This window comes from Lycium ferocissimum, chromosome 10 (genome assembly GCF_029784015.1).
Source record: "Lycium ferocissimum isolate CSIRO_LF1 chromosome 10, AGI_CSIRO_Lferr_CH_V1, whole genome shotgun sequence".
NCBI classification, from domain to species: Eukaryota; Viridiplantae; Streptophyta; class Magnoliopsida; order Solanales; family Solanaceae; genus Lycium; species Lycium ferocissimum.
This window is the reverse complement of record NC_081351.1, coordinates 43,790,419-43,811,656: the sequence shown is the minus strand read 5'-3', so window position 1 is coordinate 43,811,656 and position 21,238 is coordinate 43,790,419. Positions and strand designations below refer to the sequence as shown.

Sequence of the window (21,238 nt, the reverse complement as noted above, 5' to 3'; positions counted from 1 at the left end):
AGATACGTGACGGTATTTATCCCTCAAATGTTTTCTTGGGTGTTTGCTCGTACTCCCAAGTACATAGTTTTGGAAAGTACATAGGAAATGCATTTTAGCTTTTGTTATATTATTTTTATTTTTGACTTGTATACTTGAAAATCATTCTTGAATTCAATTATATTTTGCTTTATCAATGATAGATGGCTTCGTGTAATACACAACAAAAAAGTAGTTTGGAAGTTAAATGAAAATAATAAACATTATGGCCATAACATGAGAGGGTCAAATTAAAATATCAATACAGTTTTACAAGCCCAATGGATATCCAAAATTAATGACATTATGGTAGGAGTAATAAAATAAAAGGAGAAAGGAATTGGAAAGGAACATACATAAGAATCAAGACAAGTCAATTGATTTTGTCAAAGATTGTTAATCAAGCAGAATCAATGATGGCATATAATAACATCTAAGACAACCATTATGACATACATAATGACCAAAGCTGATAAAGAGAATGCCAGTCTTTCATCTTTACTATCATAATAGTTCCCATAAATATTATCCATTGAAAAGGTCAATACAGAGAAATATTCCACCCACAGAACTTGCGCTGAAGGAACAGAAAATGAACTCTAATATTTTACCAAAAAAAGAAAAAGAAAAAAAGAAAAAAAAAAAAAAGAACTAATATTTATGGGTAACACAACATACAAGTCAAACTTTAAACGTCATAAGCCTCCAATTGCACATCTTTGGACTTCAAAGGTTCATACTCTCCCAAATAAACTTCAAGATGATCAGAAAGTGCAGATTTGTCAATGTTCTCATGGTGATAGGACTTGCAAACAAAGTAGATAATTGTTTGAATCACCAAACCAAAGAGCATCAACTTGAACAATAAAAGAAGACAAAGCAACCCAACCCCTACACTATACAACATCCCTAGATGCATATGATGGTTTCCATGTACCACAAACTTCTTGAAAATAAAGTTCAAGACACCAAGTGAAAGATTGAACTTGAAAAAGAAAACTAGGGCTATTCTCATCTTCCCCTTCAATAAATTCTTGCTTTTAAGCATGGCTTTCACCCCATATGAATCCTCTAACACGGTTATCACACTAGCTAAGTGCCATATAACCGAAAGGTACACGGATCCGCCGACATAAAGAATCCCCATGATCACGACAACAAATCTAACGATGCCATCGTTTTCACCCTGCATGCTAAAAGCCCATACAAACCATATAACAAAGGCAAAGAAGGCAACAAGGTTATAAGCGAAGAAACAAAGGAAAGCACACAAGAAAGTGACCATAACCCTCTTCCAAACTTTAGGGACAACACTCATAACTTTCATGAAACCGACTTCACGTGAAGTGTATATGCAAGCAATTGTGTAAACCACAGCAGAGGTGGAAAGAAGGGAGAAGATGACGAGGATAGTGAAGTAAACAATTATGAAAAGCCATAGAGAGGTTACTTCTGAATTTATGTGATCAGAGATCTTGTTGTATTTCGCCGTGCCCGTGTGAGTGTGTAGGAGCTGAAACTCAGAGTGTTTAAGGTCAGAGAAGAAAAGATGGTAAACTTCCATGTGAGCTAAGAAGATGAAGCACATTGGAAGGATCAAAGAAAGGGTGATTTGGCTGAATATTTTCCTCCATTTGTAGATGATTTTGTAGGCTTCTATGTAGATATCAAAGAGCCCTAGGAATTGCATCTCTTCTTGTTCTCTATCCATGGTTAGTTGCATAGAGGATATGGAAATGGAGATGCTTAAAGAGGGGGTAGATGGTAGGATTTAATCTATGGAAATGAAGGAGAAGAGATTAATATATGGTAGGAAATTGGGGTGGATATCTATAGAGGCAAAATTCTCCTCTCTTTGGTCAATGTATTAAAAAATATAAAGACAAAATTGAAAAGAAAAAGAAAAACAATTTGAAGCGTGAATAAGTACAATATCTGAAAAGAATTATTTCTCCAGTAAAAGTTATTTAGGGAAATATAGATAATTTTCTTCCGAATTCCTCAAAGCCGATACTGCAAAGATTGAATAACCACTTTTAGGGAAGCCGTAACATAAAGGAAAAAGGATTATTTAGAATTCTTATTTCTGAACAGGTATTTTGGTTAGTAATTCAAAACTTAAATTTAAAAAGTTTAGGTTTCATATAAATTTTATTTTTTTATAGAAATGAATACAAAATAAATTGTTTATATCTTTATTGCTTATAAAAACTAATAAAAATTGTCTTTATTCAAAGTCCAAGTCAACTCAAGTATTTTGACAGAGACCATTTCAAAAAAATAATTAAAGGGCCTCTTTTTCAAATTTGCTATCTTGAAAGGGAGGTCCATGTGGTGCATTTGGGGATTAATGTTTGATTATTGATTTAGACCCAAAAAAAAAAAAAAAAAGTTTATATAATGTCCTTTACTGGCCTAGGAAAAGGGTAGAAGCCAAGGATTTCTCAACTTGGGTGGATTTCCTGGATGATCATTGCTTATGGCTAAGGTTTATTATAACAAATTCATAAACTAAAATTTGTAACAGAACAAACGCATCTAATATTTGTAACAAAACAAACACATCTAATATTCCTATATTTCGAATAAAATGAAAATCGCTGATAATTCATCATTCAGATGGAAGTTACAATTACTAAGTTTCACAAAAGATAAATTTGTCAAAGAAAACACCACCAGATCATCAACGCAACAAATCGAGCTATATAGAATGGGACGAAATGCATACATTATTATAACTGATCAAAATTACTTGGAAGCTTGGTTTTAACGTCATTGTCTTGTTTTGTAGTTACAGAAAATGCAAAAGAGAATTAGAGGATAAAAGAATTATTGATTACATAGAAATTTGGGGCACAAGATGTGACTGGATGAAAGAAGAGAAATAGACTTTGAAAAAACTTAGGGGTCGTTTGGATAAGAGACAAGTTATGTAGAAATTATGCAAAAGCGGTGAGATATCAAAATACATTGGCATGTATATTTTAATTTCTTGTCCACCCCTTCCCTCTAAGGGGAGATCAGGGAATCCGGTCAGAATTGGGCCAAGACTAATTGCGAGTTTAAACTGGTTTACTATGTATATTTTCAAGTGAAAGCAAGTACAGCAACGTAGGGATTTATTATGCAAGAATTATACACAGGAATTAGTTATTGAAGGATTAGATATGCAGATTATTCCTTGTTGAATGTTAGTTTGATATAGTACAAGTTAGTCTACAATATATAATTTAAAGTATTCGTTTATTGGTTAGACAATACAAAGAATTTCCAACTATTATGAAGGTCAATTTTTTCATTTTGTAATATTAATCGATGCATAACTAATTCTACACTGTTATTAGTATCCTATTTAGCATAAAATAATGCATAGATTTTCGCATAACTTATGCAGACAACAAAAAAGACAATCGAACACTGCATAATTAGTGATCAATTTCATGCAGAGTATCAAAAGGGCAACGAAATATTATTCGATTCGTCCAAAAATAGTTATCACATTTCGCTTTTCGAGAGTCAATAATTTTCTAAGCTAAATTCGATAAGATTAATTTAATATTTTAAAGTTAAAATTTATATCTACACGAAAAATATTATAAGTTGTAATTCATCTCATATGAATATAATGAAAAAATATATCATGAAATGTTGGTCTAAGTTCAATTAGTTTGACTCTCGAAAAGAGAAACGTGACAAGTATTTTAGGACGAAAAGAGTACATTATTAATGTTAGATTTTATGTAGGTATTATCATCATATTTTATACACGTGAAACCAAACGACCCCTAAGTGCTTCTTGGACGGCAAAGAAAAAGACCAAAGACTAATTCAGCGGGTCTTACACGCATGGACGAATTTTCTTGGGCGTTCGTTTTCAGCTTCAACTCCAACCAGTTTACACGCAAAAAAATAAAAATAAAATTGAAAAAAAAAAGTATTTTCTTATTGTCAACTTTCATTTCCTGTTAGTGTTAAAAAGAAAAAAAAAAGGAACTTTCATTTTCCCTTCCCTTTTCTTAATCTCTACTTTCTTCTTTTCCGTTTTTTGTGGTTAAGCGTCTCAAATAGATTTTTATCTACATCTATATCTACATTATTATAAAAGCATGAATATAAATATTAATTGACCAAAATATTATTTAAATATTAAACGAATTTTATGCCCTTCGAGATGAATTATTTCTTCAAAATATAATTCTATATTGAACAAAATCGTAATTTAAAATTTCCCCTAATATTAAGTTCCAGAAATTCTAATCACAGTCAAATTTCAACTTTGCACGTCCTACCTATTCTTTAATATCTAGGACTCTGAAGTTGGTTATTCCTACTCTTCTTTTTTTTTTTTTCCCCTTTTTTTCTTCATAATAAAACTACCCCATTCGCGTTATGTATGGAGGAAGTCAACACAAATTCAAATTCCTTTTTAAGGGATAAATCTACTAATTAAATTTATAGGATACCTTGGTAAAAAGATTGAAATATTCTTAGTCCTGAATTTGCAATTGAAAATTTATTATCTGAGGTATATATTTTATAGTATTTGAAGCAAGATATTTTTGTGCAACAAGAGATATATCTAATATAAATCACAAAGTTGGGGAGTATATTTGCACATTTGTCCTAAATAAATATATATATATAATTACAATAATATTATCTAATATTTTTTTACTGTAATTGAGACTGTCTGCAAATAACGTGCAACTGCACGTTTACAGAGATAAGTTATTTTAAAAGCATGAATATAAATGTTGGTTGACCAAAGTAACTAGGGGTGTACAAAGTAAGCGAATACATATAAGCAGAAAAAACTAGATTAGTGGTTTGGTGTTGAAAAAAAAAATCCGATCATAATTGGTTTGGTTTGGTTTTAGCTAAAAAAAGTCAAACCGAACCGAACCAAACCAACCCGACATTACATGTATTCAATTTTTAAAATATTTTATACATAAAAATATTTATTTGTAATGTAATTTTTAAATATTTCTTAATTTTTTTGTAGTTTTTTTATCTATTGTCATATTATTCAAGCTTGAGAAATTTTGAATGTCAATAAGTTCTCTATCTTATGGATGTTAGTAACTCATATAAAGTCCACCAAAACCAACTCAACACTAATACTAACAAAAGAAATTCAATTTACCACTAGGAATGAAAATAATGTTGGATATCTATTCTTTAGTTTTGTATAATTGGTTTAGAGAGTGAAAATACATAACTAAGTTTTTTTCCTTATCATGTAATTCATACTCATTAGCCGTACTTATTTTAGCATGACTCAGTATTTTAGACTATAGTCATTTTCTTTATGGCTTATTAATTAGCAATATTTATTTTAACCCATTTTATTATCTTTTGTTGAATATTTTATTACAATGTCATCACTCTTCTTGCATTTTGTGTTATTTTCTTATGAAACACCTTAATTATATAGTTGTATCTTACTAGGACTAAAGAAATATTTGAAGTAAAAGTTATATATTTTGTATCAAGACTATTCAAAAAAAAACCCGAAAAACCGAGAAAACCGAATAACTTGAAAATCCGAGGTTGAAAAGCCTTAGAATTTTTATTGGTTTGGTTTGGTGTATAAATTAAAAAACCCGATGCAATTGGTTTGGTTTGGTGTTTAAAAAAACCGAACCAACCCGGTCCATGTACATCCCTAAAAGTAACCTTCAAATATTGAACAAATTTTTTACCCGTAACTATCTCATTACTTTAGACAAGAACATACAAGGAAAGGACACAACTGGAATAATACACATTAGGATAAAAATTTGTATCCTATTAGTACTTAACTCACGGGTAATAAATTCTAATCCTATTATTTGGCGTTTACAATTGTACGTGGATATGGTTCCTTCTCTTTTTGTTAAATATAGAATTAAGTTAATCTAATATTTAATGTTTTAAGTATATGGTTATCCAGAATAGTTTGTAAACGGAGAAGTAAACATACAATCAATGAATCCAAATTATAGTGTTAACAACTTGGTTTCCTAGGTCTCATATGCCAAATTTTCTCATATGTTTAGATCAGTCTTCCTTGTCTGATTTTTGTTGATACAAGTATTGAAAAGTAATATTGATAATAGGGTCTCTTGATAATAAACCATACATGGTATGAATATAGGAAGATTTAAAGGGTATGTTATGAGTTTACGTGAATTTAGTAGTTTTTTTTATCAAATTTTGTATATATATGTATATTAAAAAAATTATTAAATATTTGTGAATATTCTACACCAATAGATGCGACCGACAATTAATATAAGATATTTGAATAGTTATAATCGAAAAGTGTTGACGAGAGTTAATATAAGATACTTGAATAGATCATATAACCAAAAAGTGTTGATGTCATGCAAATTGAAGATGCTAAAGTTTACTACTCTTTTAGTTAATTCAAAATTTGAAATTCTTGAGTTTGTACAATAACCTCAAGTTAATATTATAGGGAAAATACATAAATACCCCCCCCCCCCTTTCCCTCCCAAAAGCATTATCTTTCCCGGATTAATTATATTGCGGCCTTTCTGGGTGACCTATTCTCCACTGGCAACCTTATTTTTTCTATATTTTTGTACTCTCTTTTCGGCTGTCGTGGCACGTTCAAAATTTGATCTTGCGGTTCTTATGATGGAGAGTGTTGTCACATCGTCATGTAACTTAACACTTATTATTTCAGAAATTAATCAACTAGTTTTATTTGATTAGCACCTGCGTTAATTCGAGTCATCATCAATCATAAAAAGCTAATTTTCAAGAAATCAACTAACCCATATTCTTCCTCCATAAACACACACACACATTCAACCCATTTTCTTCCTCCATTAACACACACACACACACATTCAACCCATTTTCTTCCTCCATTAACACACACACATTCAATTTAAATAAGTAAATCCTTAAATATCTTCAGAAATCAACCAGCTTCATTTTCTAGATTAGTTCAGTTATGCATCAAATAAATATCCAAGAAAAACTCAAATTAAAGGAAAGTTAAGAATGGACCTTCACTATTGCAATTTCGAAATCTCGTTTAACACACGAATAGATACAACTTCTATTCCAACAATGAAACCCAACAACAAAACTTAGACCAAAACCGCTGATCGGAATTCGAACGGAATACCTTAATCAGAACTCGACTACACCCAACAAAGACTGAAAACAGGGGAGACGGAGGGTGTTTTAACAGAGGTGAGAAGGTGTCGTTTGGTGATGGTGTTCTTGTGAATCAAAATGATGAAGAAGATGATTGTTTTTTTTTTTTGTTGTTTTTCTTTTGGGGTCTATTTTGATCGCTGGTTTTAAGGGGTTAGAGAAATAGGTGGAGAAGATGATGATTCGGTGGCTGTGGGTGGTGACGGGTATTTTCGGGTGTTTGGACGATGGCAGATGGTGGTATGGAGGTGGTGCTATGATGATGGGGGTGACCAGAAAAATGGTAAGATGGTGGTTTCAGGTGGCAACGGAAAAAATGGTGAAGATGGTGAAAATTTTGTGTGTTTGTTAATGGAGGAAAATGGGTTGATTAATTTCTTGAAATGAAGAAGAAGATGACGTGGCACTGACGTGACGCCAATGTGGTGGAGAGTGTGCAACACTCTCCACTATCTGTGGGCATCAAATTTTGATTGTGCCACGTCAGCCGAAAAGGGGTACAAAAATACAGAAAAAATAAGGTCAGGGGGTAATAGGTCACCCGCAAAGGTTGGGTGCGTCATAATTAATCCAAGTATACGTTAGGGGTATTTATGTATTTTCCCTAATATTATATATCTTTCTCTTACTTTCACACGGGCTTAATCTCTTTTTCTCCCCATCTTATTCTTCCATTTTCATTTCAAGGTATTACGTGAGATGTATGTATTTTGATTCAAAGGAAGTAAACTTGAAAAGGAGAGAAGCTTATTAGAATCATATGATAATATTGAGAGTTTTTATGCGGGGAAATCCCCTTTTAAAATGCTGTCAGCTAGGAAATTATTTCCAATTATTTTGATGCATTGAGTTCGCAAGGATTTTGAGGACCAGAACTTCTATAATTGAATTATTGGTTAATATGCATATTTCCTTTAGGTTACAACCTAATTAGTTGTTTTCTTGCTTTACAAAATGTATTTATAAGTTGGAGTGTTCAACTGACAAGTGGAGACAAGGTAAAGTGGCTAACTTATACGCGTATCAATTTGGAAGCATCTTGCATGAAATTGAATCTAAGTTTAAGAGCTTTGCAATTTATGCATTATGCCAAAATATAATTTACCTAAACTTGATCACGACCAATATGATATACCTTGGAATGAGAGAAATTATCAAAGAAAAGGCAAAAACAAGTTTCAATGCAAAATCAAAGCTAAACCGAGAACAAGAGCAACTTTGTAAGACTGTATTACAAAGAATAAAATCTGATAGAGAATTTCTTTATAGATTGCCTAGAGGAACCGGGAAAACATCATACATCACGCATCACTTGCAAATGTCACATCAAGAGGCATGATAGTGTTTGCAATAGCAACATGTGGTGTAGAAACAACAATTTTATTAGGGGATCATACAACTAATTCTTGATTCGACATAACTCTAAAACAATTGAAACGACCCTCAAAGATATGTCAAAGTAGAGTGGTAGTGATAAATTGAAAAGAAAAGCAAAATTGATAATATGGGATAAAGCGCCTATGTAGAAGCATCAGATGATCAAAACATTTGGTAGGAACTTCAGACATATAATAGATGTCGATGTACAATTTGGTAAATTTAATCAACAATCGATGAGAGCAAAGACCATCGTAAATGCTAGCTTGGTAAAATCATATTTATGGCTTCAAATGAAAATGTATCAACTATCAAAAAAATATGAGAGCAAGCATTCAATGATTTCTTGCTTTGTGTTGAGAGAAGAACACATAACAAAAGATGATTTAGTCCTTTTAGAACAATTGATTATAAAGATCAATTGTGACATTAGTGCTGAAGATCGCTAAGTAACGGAAATATTTCATCATTAAAGAAAACGAAAGTGGTGAAAAGTTACATGACATAAAGAGCTATCTTAGCTAGCAAAAATAAATATATTGATAATTAATGAGATGTTGATTGCCAAGCTTCATGGCGAAAATAAAATATTTTTAAATTTCGACGCAACCTTCTACTAATAACTACTACTAGAAAGAATATTTAGACACTTTAACAACAAATGGTCTTGTAGCACATGTGTTTGTTGTCAAGTTCATTACTTCTTATATATGTTAGTGTCATGTATGTATGTGACATACAAAGTATTAAGTGGATACAATCAAATTTTTGTACCTCATAAAGCAAATAATATGTAATTTCAAATAATATTACCTACCATTTGTTATGATTGAATGGAGATAACATGGGAGACACGTTCATAGAGATTAGTTATTATAAAAGCATGAATATAAATGTTAATTGATCAAAATATCCTTTAAATATTGAACGACTTTTATACCCTTAATTTAAAAATAGAATTGTAATATTTAAGACTTTGAAACCAATTAAAATAGTGATAAAACTCACAAAGTGCGTGTCAACAAGGATTCTAATAGACAAAATATATAATCAGAATAGCTACTGCCGCAACAAGTAATTAAAAACAATGAGGAAAATATGGATTACCCTCTAAACTCGTGCATGTGCTTTTCATCTGATCCTTGTAAAGAGAAAAGTGCCAATTTGTCCGTGTACTATGCAGCTACGCAGAATTTCGTTTTGTCCTTGACGAAATTTTAATATGAAGAATGAAAGGTAATATTGAACAATAGTAAAAAGAAAAATATTTTAAAAAAAATAGAGGGGCAACTGAAGTATTTTGCACACGTAATGTTTCACTCATTTATGCTGGAGCTCTGTTAATGATGAGGACAAGCACGAGATGATTCTACAATCTAGTAATATTAGTAAAATCTACCATTAAATAGCGGGGATTCAATTCAAACTACACCCTTTTTCCTGTCCCTTTCTTTGGTCCCCTTGTAAATAATAATAGGATAGTTTACCAACTTGTCGGATAACTCTTTTGAGCCGCATTGTCGTTAAGAGTTACTTTCGGTGTCTCAATTTATGTGATACACTTTTCTTTTATTTATTCTAAAAATAATTATACATTTCTTTATTTAGAAATAATTTTATTCAAAACTACGCCTTTTACCCTTAATGAAATGATTTACAATAAATGTCTAATATACATATTTCGTTTTAGGCAGCTAAGTTTCAGAAAGTCTTAACTTAGATTCTTAAAGCCTAATTAATACAGTTAAATTATATCACACAAATTGAGACACTATGGATAGAATAGAAGGTTACACTTTTATCCAAAATAAATTGAAAAAATGAAGGTATTTGATTTTTTTAACATCAACGGGTCAAAGTTGCCATGTTTTCGAAGCTACATCCTTCTCAAGTTCTCATAGTTTATACATGCAAAGAAAGAGCTCTTTGATAGCCTGCATTCCAATTGATCCATCCGATTGTCTACCCTTCTTACATTGTTATTCGCATTTTTAACAAATTGAGAATGGAGAAAGTATCACCAAATATGAAAAGGAGCATGATGCAATGACTAAGAAAATACCATTTAGCTCAAGGTACAGTTAGAGAATTCCTGTACTAGACCAAAAATTTAGCTACCGCACAAAGCACATAAAAGAGCTCCAAGAAGTTAATGAAATTACTTTGTCCTTAGTTTTCTCTGAAATTTGATAACTACCTCACAAGAAAAAGGCTTCAATCTTTCCATGTTACTCGTTGGTTGATTTCTGCACATTTTTCCAGTTTGAATATCGTCCTTCAAGCTCAAACCAAGACTCCAAATTGACCAATTGGTTAAATTCTTCGAAAGTCGCCATCTTGTCTAGGTGATCTCTAGTTGTTCCTTGGTCCTTCAATGTCTTGAGAACATCAAGCATTGCACGAGCAGAAGCATAAAGAGTCGTCAATGGATGACGATCAAATGGAAGCCTATAGCTCTCAGTTCTTCTGGAGTATGTGTGGGGTCCAGTCCCCAATTTTCTTTTGTTCACATACGTGATGTAAGCGGCTGCCATCATAGTTGTGATGTAGCGGCTCTTTGTCATCATGGGAAATTCATTCCTATAAATAGGCGAACATGGTTCATTTGAAAGATACACCAAACTTGAAAATCATTTGCTTATACACCAAAGTGAGAAGCGAAAGTGAGGTATTAATGAGGCGGAAAGAAAAAAGTACTTGTGAAGAAAAATAGAGTGTGAGTGATACGTAGTAAGGTGGGAAAATCAAAGAGTGTTTTCTTTTGTGGGTGTAGTGGTCTTAGGAGTATTTATACTCGTTTGCTACGTTGTAAAATTCCTTACTATAGTGATATAAAGTTGCTCCTCTTGGCGTGGTTTTTCCCTTATTCGAAGGGTTTCCACGTAAAATCTTGGTGTCATTATTCTTTGCATTTTATTCTTGTTGATTTAACCATAACTTAGTGTTCCGCGTTTATCACTAATACCGTGAATATTATTTTGCGGGTCTATTTTATTCCCGTAGTGGTATCGAGCCAAGGTTACGTATGCGAGTATGCTCTGTGGTTGCGGCACGATCGAACTTCCGCATCGGAAAAGAATTACTTTGGTCTTCGAATAAAATAGTATTTGTATTTGTGATAAACGATGGAAGCCAACACTAGTAGAATGGTTACTTTGAGTGGCGTAAATTATGCCATTTGGAAGGGCAAAATGGAAGATTTGCTCTATGTCAAGAATTTTCATGAACTTTGTCTTTGCTAATAAAAAGCACGATAATAAATCGGATGAAGAGTGGAATTTGTTGCATCGGCGGGTTTGCGGCTTTATTAGACGATGGGTTGACGATAATGTGTTGAACCATATTTCGGGAGACACGTGCTTTCGGACCTATGGGAGCATCTTGAAAATTTGTATGCTCGGAAAACTCGGTAACAACAAGATGTTTTTGATAAAGCAAATCTTTGGGTTTAAAATACCACGATGGTTCCGCAATGACGGATCATCCGAATATTTTTCGGGGGATCATGAACCGATTATCCGCTATGGGTATTAATTTTGATGAAGAAATTCAAGGCTTATTTCTACTTGGTTCCCTACGGTTCTTGGGAAATTATTAGAACTTCGTTATCAAATGCTCGCATCGAATGGTGTGATCTCATGGATCTTGCCAAGAAGCGATCTTTTAAATGAAGAGATGAGAAGAAAATCTCAAGGTTCCTCCTCATCAGATGTCTTGGTGACTGACACTAGGGGGAGAGGCAAGAATCGTGGTTCTCAAAATAGAGAGCATCATAGAAGCAAATCCAGAAGCAGACTTAAAGATATTGAGTGCTATCACTGCGGGAAAAAAGGGCACACAAAGAAGTTCTGCCGGATTTTGAAAAAGGAGAATAGAGATAAGGAGGAAAACAAAGAAGATGGCAATCGTGTTGCAGCTGTCACTACAGAAGATCTTGTTACTATCCTTGATGCGGATCTGATAAATATTGCTTGTGATGAGTCAAGCTGGGTTGTGGACAGTGGTGCCGCATCTCATGTGACATCACGGAAGGAATTTTCTCATCCTATACTCCGGTGACTTTGGAACTTTGAGTATGGGTAATGAGACTGTATCTAGGGTGGCTGGTGTTGGAACGATTTGTTTGAAAACTAGTATTGGAACTAAACTAGTTTTAAACAATGTAAAGCATGCACCCGATGTTCGTTTGCACTTGATCTCTGTTGGTGTTTTGGATGATGAGGGATATGTCAGTACCAATGGTCTTTGGAAAGTGTGCTTACTAAAGGTTCCATGATTGTGGCTCGTGGCGAAAAACGTCGTGGTCTATACTGGACTACGGCCTCTACCTGTGTTGATATGGTAAATGCAGTTGAGAGCAATAGCTCTTCAACGTTATGGCATAAGAGACTTAGCCACATTAGCGAGAAAGGACTAAATGTTCTGGCCAAAAAGAAATTATTATCAAATTTCGAAAGTGCTAAATTAGAAAAGTGTGAGCACTGCTTGGCTGGAAAACAAAATAGAGTTTCTTTCAAGTCTCATCCTCCTTCAAGAAAGACAGAGTTGCTTGAGTTGGTGCATTCAGATTTATGTGGTCCAATGAAGACAAGGACTTTGGGTGGTGCACTTTACTTCGCTACCTTTATTGATGATTGCTCAAGGAAACTTTGGGTCTACGTCTTAAAGACTAAAGACCAAGTGTTGGGTGTCTTTAAGCAGTTTCAGGCCTCAGTTGAAAGAGAAACTGGAAAGAAGCTGAAGTGTATTCGTACCGATAACGGTGGTGAATATTGTGGACCGTTTGACGAATACTGCAAGCAACAGGGTATCAGACACCAGAAGACTCCTCCTAAGACTCCTCAGCTTAATGGTTTAGCAGAGAGGATGAACAGGACCTTGATGGAAAGAGTTAGATGTTTGCTTTCTGAAGCAAAGTTGCCGAATTCCTTTTGGGGTGAGGCATTGTTGACCGCCGCACATGTTATTAATCTATCCCCTGCGGTTGCTTTGCAAAGTGATGTTCCAAACAGAGTTTGGTATGGGAAGGATGTTTCCTATGACCACTTGAAAGTGTTTGGTTGCAAAGCTTTTGTACATGTGCCTAAAGATGAGAGGTCAAAATTAACTGCCAAGACAAGGCAGTGCATCTTCATTGGTTATGGCCTTGATGAGTTTGGTTACGGGCTATATGATCCAATTGAGAAGAAGTCGTGAGAAGCCGTGATGTTATCTTCGTGGAGGATCAAACCATTGAAGATATTAACAAAGCGGAGAAGAAAAAATCTTCAGGTTCTGAAGGCTTAGTTAATCTTGATCAAGTTCCTCAAACAAATGTTGATGAAGTTGGTGGGCTCGATGACGATGGTGATGCCCAGAATGATGTTCCAGATCAGCATGTTGATGATGATAACAATGCTGCTATTGATGAAGTAGATGCTTCTACTTATGAAGTCGTGGATGAGCCAGATATTCCACTTAGAAGGTCTACTAGACAGCATGTTCCTTCTTCCCGTTATTCACCTAATGAGTATGTATTACTCACTGATGGGGGAGAACCTGAATGTTATGAGGAGGCCATGGAAGATGAGCACAAGGATCAATGGATCGAAGCCATGCAAGATGAGATGAAATCGCATGAGAACCATACTTATGAGTTGGTGAAATTGCCTAAGGGCATGAGAGCTTTGAAGAACAAATGGGTGTTCAAAGTTAAAGCGAAGAACACAGCTTGAAGCCCAAGACACAAAGCTAGATTGGTTGTTAAGGGATTTGGTCAAAGGAAAGGTATTGACTTTTGACGAAATATTTTCTCTGTCGTGAAAATGTCCTCCATTCGGACAGCTTCTTGGTTTGACTGCTAGTCTTGATTTGGAGATTGAAAGGCATGGATGAAGACCTTTCTTCACGGTGACTTAGAAGAGGAGATTTATATGGAACAACTTTGAGGGCTTCGGGGCAAAAGGTAAAGAAAATTTTGTATGCAAACTTAAGAAGAGTCTATATGGATTGAAGCAAGCTCCCGGACAAGGTACAAGAAGTTTGAGTTCGTGATGGGGAGCAAGGCTACAAAGACTTCTTGTATCAACGTGTGTTTGTACAAAGATTTTCGATGATGACTTTATCATCCTTCGCTATATGTGGATGATATGTTGATTGTAGGCAAGAATGCTTCCGAGATCGACGAGTTGAAGAAACGAGTTGAATAAGTCTTTTGCCATGAAAGACTTGGGTCATGCTAAGCGATTTTGGGCATGAATATTACTCGTTCAAGAGATGAAAAGAAGCTTTATTTGTCACGTAAAAAGTACATAGAACGTGTCCGGAGCGCTGAACATGAAGAATGCTAAGAGGGTTAGCACACCTCTTCCTGGTCATTTGAAATTGAGCAAAAAGATGTGTCCTACAACAACAGAGGAAAAAGAGAGAATGGCCAAGATTCCTTATTCCTCTGCCGTCGGAAGTTTAATGTATGCAATGGTATGCACTCGACCAGATATTGCTCGTACGGTCGGTGTTGTTAGCGGTATTTCTCGAAAATCCGGAAAGAGCATTGGGAAGTCGTTTGAAGTGATACTCGTGTATCTAAGAGGAAGCTCGGACAATGCTTGTGTTTTGGAGGATCAAATCCAATTTTGAAGGGCTATCACGTATTCATATATGTGTGTGACCTTGATGTAAAATCCACTACGGATATTTGTTTACTTTTTCGGGGGGAGCTATATCATGGCGATCGAAGTTGCAGAAGTGTGTTGCCTACAATCGAAGCGGAGTATATTGCGGCTACGGGGTAAAGAGATGATATGGCTCAAGAGATTTCTTTAGGACCTTAGATTGTAGCAGAATAAGTATGTGGGCTATTGTGACAGTCAGAGTGCAATAGACTTGAGCAAGAACTCCATGTACCATGCGAGAACAAAACACATCGACGTCAGATATCATTGGATTCGTGATCAGGTAGAGAACGAATTGTTCCAGGTCAAGAAGATTCACACGAGTGAAAATCCTGCAGATATGTTGACCAAGGTGGTATCGAGAGACAAGTTCGAACTGTGCAAAGAACTTGTCGGCATGCACTCAAATTAGAAGCCAGTATACCCTCCTTCAGGTGAATGGGACTGGAGGGGGAGATTTGTGGGGTCCAGTCCCCAATTTTCTTTTGTTCACATACGTGATGTAAGCGCTTACCTCATCATAGTTGTGATGTAAGCGCTTACCTCATCATAGGAAATTCATTCCTATAAATAGGCAGCTTATGGTTCATTTGAAAGACACACCAAACACCAAAATCATTTGCTATACACCAAAGTGAGAGCAAAGTGAGGTATTCCATAGTGACCGAAAGAAAAAAGTCGTCAAGAAAAATAGAGTGTGAGCATCAGTAAGGTGGGAAAATCAAAAGAGTGTTTTCTTTTGTGGGTGTAGTGGTCTTAGGAGTATTTATACTCGTTACTACATTAATGGTAAAATTCTTACTATAGTGATATCGGTCTTTCCTCTTGGCCGTGGTTTTTCCCTTATTCAAGGGTTTCCACGTAAAATCTTGGTGTCATTATTCTTGCATTTTATTCTTGTTGATTTAACCATAACTTAGTGTTCCGCGTTTATCACTAATACCGTGAATATTATTTTGCGGGTCTATTATATTCCCAACAGTATGCAATGCTGTGACGCCACCCTCTAGCATGTTACATGCCCTTAATCCATTAGTCTTCTTTCCTATTTTTTTTTGACCTCCTCGTCATCCCTCGGTGCCTCCACAAAGCAAGCATCCGCTCCAGCCTATATCGTACATTCAATGCCATGGGAAAGTGGTAAGAAGAATCAGGCTGTATTCCATAATGGTAATTATTCGTGCATCTTCACTTTTAGCTTATTAGTACTCTTTGCAATTGAGCCAATTCGTAATGCAATTTCGAAACCCAAATCCTAAAAAATAAAAATGATCTTTTTTTTTTTTTTTTACCATGGATAGACTACATCTGCACGTGCAGTAAAAATCCTAGGTGCCAATTTCAAGAATTATTGTACCAAACTATTGATTGTACATATTGTATTTAAGCAAGCTTTATATACACCTATGTTTAAGCCCGGCAAAAAATGTGCAAGCAAAATAGTAAGTAATTGAAATAATAGATACAAAAGCAACATGTAAATATAACTAAAAATGATCAAAACAGAGAAAAGTAAAGAATTAATAAATGAGAATATTGCCGGTCCTGTAGGCTAATTCAAGAAAGGTAATATTTGGGCTAAAAGTCTCAAGTGACTTTGCAGGTGTAGTTAGGTCATTCTTATTAGCAGCAATTGTTGAAACCTTCGGGTATCAACGACTCAACATAACTTTCGAAAACCTCAAGGACCCTTTCGATGAAATTACATCTCATTTACCATCATAACTTTCAAGAAATAACTCACATTACATATTAAACATTATAGTTCTGGTTTTGTAATGCTCCTCTGCCCTGCAAGCTGAAACATTTTTTCAGCTTTCTTATCACTTTTCAGTAAAGTACATTGATTTTCTGCAAACTCTCATGCATTCTCCCGTGATCTCAAATACTCTAAAGAAATTTTGCACTCATTTCTACTTCATCCAACATTGATAACACAGATTTTCAAGATAACCTGCTACTGAGCAAAAACCTAAGTTGCTCGGACTCGGATGCGGGTATCCGAGACGGGTACTGATCTGAGTGTCGGATTCGGCAAAATCTAAATTTTAAGATTCGGGGGTGCGGATCGGGGTGCAGGGATTCAGCTAAGAAAATTCAAAATTATAAAAAGTAGAGCTATAAATGTTGAGAGAAAAACACGAATCAGCAAAAAAGAGACAAAAGTACTATAATATTGAAGGTATGTCATTTCCCTTATCTTAAATCTGTTTTATCTTTAATTTTGAGAAATCAAAATCTCAATTTTCCCCCAAATTTGTCGATAGACTCCGGTCAAAGTATCCGAACTTGGTTGACCGTATCACGGACGTATCTCGCTCCCGACCCGTGTCGAGATTGGATCGGCACCAAAAAGGAGAGTCCACGCAACTTAGGCAAAAACTAATGCTAGATTATCAAATATAATAGAAAGGAATATAGTTGAATAGCTTCACTTATACATCTCTCAAGAATAGTTGCAGTTGCTATTGGTTTTATCGTACATTAGTTTGCCATGAGATATCTACTGCAAGAGATCGAGCTGGTTGAAGATTACACCAGGCCCAATTATGAATAAATAAATAATTGAAATTGTCAACAGCTGTAACAATCCAAGCCATTTCTTGTGTTAAACTGTTAAAGCACTTAGAAAATAATTATATTAGTTAGCTTTTGTTTCCATGTTTTGATATCTTTTAAAAGGACAAGTGGTTTTGGAAAACTGGAGTACCATGGTAAAACAAGTTCATAGGCAGGAGCTGCTCACAAGCGCTACGGCAAAAGGTCATTAGAAGTTCTTAAAATCCTCTGTATTATATTTGTTGCAAGACAGAGAAAGTATGAGGTATAGGAGTTTTCTAATGCTTCGTTTGCTCAAATTTCACCAATAAACCAAAAGAACGTGGTTGTTACTTCCTCATAAATACAACTGAGTCTTCATATTTTCTAAAAGCCTACTCTGACCATGAAAGTAAACAGGATTTTTTTGTGGCAAACAAAAATAATTTGATAAACTTAAGTTATTGTTTGATGATGTGCCACATTTTTCTCAGTAGGGGCAAAAAAATAAAGAAAAAGAGAAGGAGAAATAAGCATCCATGTAGATTTGAAGTACCTAGAAAAATAAAATTGAATATGATAAGACAATCTTACTATTCCGTGATATGATTCAAGCAAAATATTCATTTTACTTCAATCTTATGTTTTTTCTAATTGTGAAAAGATTTAACATGAATACCCAATGTCAGCAAGGTAACACAGCGTGCAACCCATACCTCCATGTAAAGACTAACACAAGAAATGGCTTCTGAGAGACCATATTTTGCTGAGGTAGCACGTGCATCAGTCCTAGCGACAAGAAAAAAGTCGGAATCACCAGTAGCATCCCTTGCAGATGCTATTTTTGCAGCATGCTCCTCTGCAGGTATAACCTGAAAGAGACATGAAACAAGACAGAGTTCCTAAGAGAATTGACATAAAAGATGAACAAAAAGCACATCTGGAAAAAAGAAATTAACAGAGACAAATGTACAGTTTGGCTGTAGACATAGTAACTGATTAAAAAAAGGAGAGCAAGAAGGACTACCTGTTTGCCTCGCATGTGTCCTAAATAAAGAGACAGAAAAGATGGACAGTAAGTTCAATGCTATTGAAGCCAAGACATGTAAATTATATTTCCTCAGCTCAGAACAAAAAACATCTCAAGCAGAAGCAGTATTACCACACTTCTTCGGCCATGCTTGATCCTGGAACGAAAACAGAACACATGAACTAGTCCTTTAACGTCTAAGGTTTTAATGTCTTCTGCCAATTTAAGATCATACCTCTAAGAAGCCGCCAGCGGCACCAGCAGCAATTAAATCCTTGATAGTTCTTTGAACATTGAGAGCACTGCCACCGCCTGTATCTGCAAGGTGAAATAATCGAAAGCTGAAGGACTTGGTAATTATATAAACCACATGTTGTGCCAATTCTGATTGAATGGCCCTATGGAGAATAAGAGCTTTGGAAATAATATATATGAGACATTTGGGTTGTAGTTCCTCTGCGAAACTTTTTCCATTTTCAAAATTCTAGAGTCTTGTTTTGTCTTTTCAATTCCAGTTTTCACTTAGACAGGACTTATTCACTGTCTGAAACATAAATCCGTTTGCAACGAGTGAATCCAAATGATAAAAGATCCCCAATACAGTGCACGAACAAACAAACAGAGGTAGTTATGGAATAAACCAATCCAGGATGAAACTAATTGAAGGGTTCAGTGAATCTAGATAAGAAGAATCATAGACAACAGAGATCCACCAGTAGCAAAATAGTGAATAAAATAAGGATTTCCAAAAGTATGAGAAATTGGTACATGCAGCATTGATTTGGTTGAGTTCTCTGAAATAACTCATGCCATTGAGCTCAAGGGAGAAAGAGGAATGTTATCAATAAAGACCATATGAAAGACGCAGTTAGGACTGGGCATATTGTTTAAAAGTTCTAGAAATATAACAGCTACTCAAAAACTGGCCAAATTAATCTATTCTAGAGCAGTAATTAGTTTATCAATTTAGTACGCAAAGTACACTAAATATTGCTTTGATCTTTTCACATGGAGTATTGAGAATAAATGGTAAATCAATAGTAGCTTTTGCAACTCTTTTGTTCTTAATTGCACCCTCGGTCAGTTCTTTGAAGCAGCCCTATGTATCCTATGATAAACTTTAATAAAAGGCTCAACAATACAAATCTATCGAGTTATGACTATATATTAAGTCTGCAAACAAGGCTAGTTTGATAAATCATTTCCTCAAGTCACGTTACTGAATCGTGAAATTTAAGTTGAAGATGGATAATGTATTTCCCCGGACCCCACTTGTGGGAATACACTGGGTATGTTGTTGTTTATGGATGATGATGTATTACTCATATGGCTTTTGAGTTAATTCACAATTGTATTCTTGTGTTGTCTTAGCCTCATTTGGCCAACTTAACTTGTTGAAACTGCATTTCCAGAACATTTTTATTCACCTTTGATTAAATGCTCAAATGACCTGAATTTTATGTAATTGTATCCAACATTTATCAAGCAAAGCCAAATAAATGATACACTAAATCATGGCCAAGATTGCTTACGTGTTCCCGGTACAAAATATCATTTTCACAGCTCTAAGTGCAATTTCTCTATCGGCAACTTAAGCGAAACTGCATTAAATACTTGTCAAGAAATAACAAGCTCAAAAACGGGGAAATATGTTAACTTTTGAAAAGGGAATTAAACAGGGTATACCTGCATCAGCAATGATTGGAATCAATGGAGCAGCACATACTGAACGTCCTGTTTCTGCCATTTCAGGCGGTTTGCAATATGAAATCATGTGCTCAAATTTATCAATTAATTTCCCAACAATCCAAATCTTAAGATAATTAAGTCTCACATTAATCCAGTAAATTAAAAGAAGGATAAGATACTAACGTTCAGAACAAGCTCCAAATAGTACACAGGAAAAATCACCGAAAAATGGTATTCCCTGTCCCTAAATGCTTTTATATACTCCCTCTGTCCCAATTTATGTTATACAGTTCGCATTTTGAGAGTGAGACTGAGTGAAAATCCGAACTGTATCACATAAAGTGAGACTGAGGGAGTATTGCTTTCCAAGAGTCAAATTCAGTAAAATTTGACCTCAAATTTCTAAAATATTTGGAACGAAACATTTTCAACTCAGTTCATATTAATGATGCTAAGACTAGTTTGTGTGGAGTAAACTAATCCAATGGATATCTGCTAACTCTTTCTATATATCTTCTAAGGATATAATCTCTTCAAAGCATGAATTACATGAATTATCTACAACTGGTCATTGTTTCTCTGGGAAATTAAAGTGATGAATGATATGTTAAAAGGTACTAACGCGAGCAAGGTGATTAGTTATCGACGGATTAGTTATGCAGAGTTTAATTATTTCATCTCCCATCCTGTATAAAATAATAAAAAAATTACTCATAACTTATACCTATTTCACTAATAATGTGAAATTATAAAAATG

General features: G+C 34.7%; 2 protein-coding genes across 2 annotated transcripts; both read right to left on the bottom strand.

Moving 5' to 3' along the window:
* Positions 1–508: 508 nt before the first annotated feature.
* LOC132033996 (uncharacterized) lies at positions 509–1,863 on the bottom strand. Its single transcript, XM_059424199.1, has one exon. The coding sequence runs from the start codon at positions 1,739–1,741 to the stop codon at positions 707–709; it is 1,035 nt and encodes a 344-aa protein (XP_059280182.1). The 5' UTR covers positions 1,742–1,863; the 3' UTR covers positions 509–706.
* Positions 1,864–10,596: 8,733 nt separating this feature from the next.
* Positions 10,597–20,671, bottom strand: LOC132035484 (carboxyvinyl-carboxyphosphonate phosphorylmutase, chloroplastic-like). The gene is given in 9 exon segments (XM_059425767.1): positions 10,597–11,005; positions 11,008–11,046; positions 16,210–16,279; positions 16,282–16,332; positions 18,479–18,634; positions 18,790–18,809; positions 18,925–18,949; positions 19,028–19,110; positions 20,479–20,671. Coding segments are annotated over 9 exon segments (738 nt in total). The 5' UTR covers positions 20,567–20,671; the 3' UTR covers positions 10,597–10,799.
* Positions 20,672–21,238: the final 567 nt, after the last annotated feature.

Coding starts and splice junctions, on each gene's coding strand:
- LOC132033996 (XM_059424199.1), bottom strand. CDS start 1,741: ATGCAACTAACCATGGATAGAGAACAAGAAGAGATGCAATTCCTAGGG.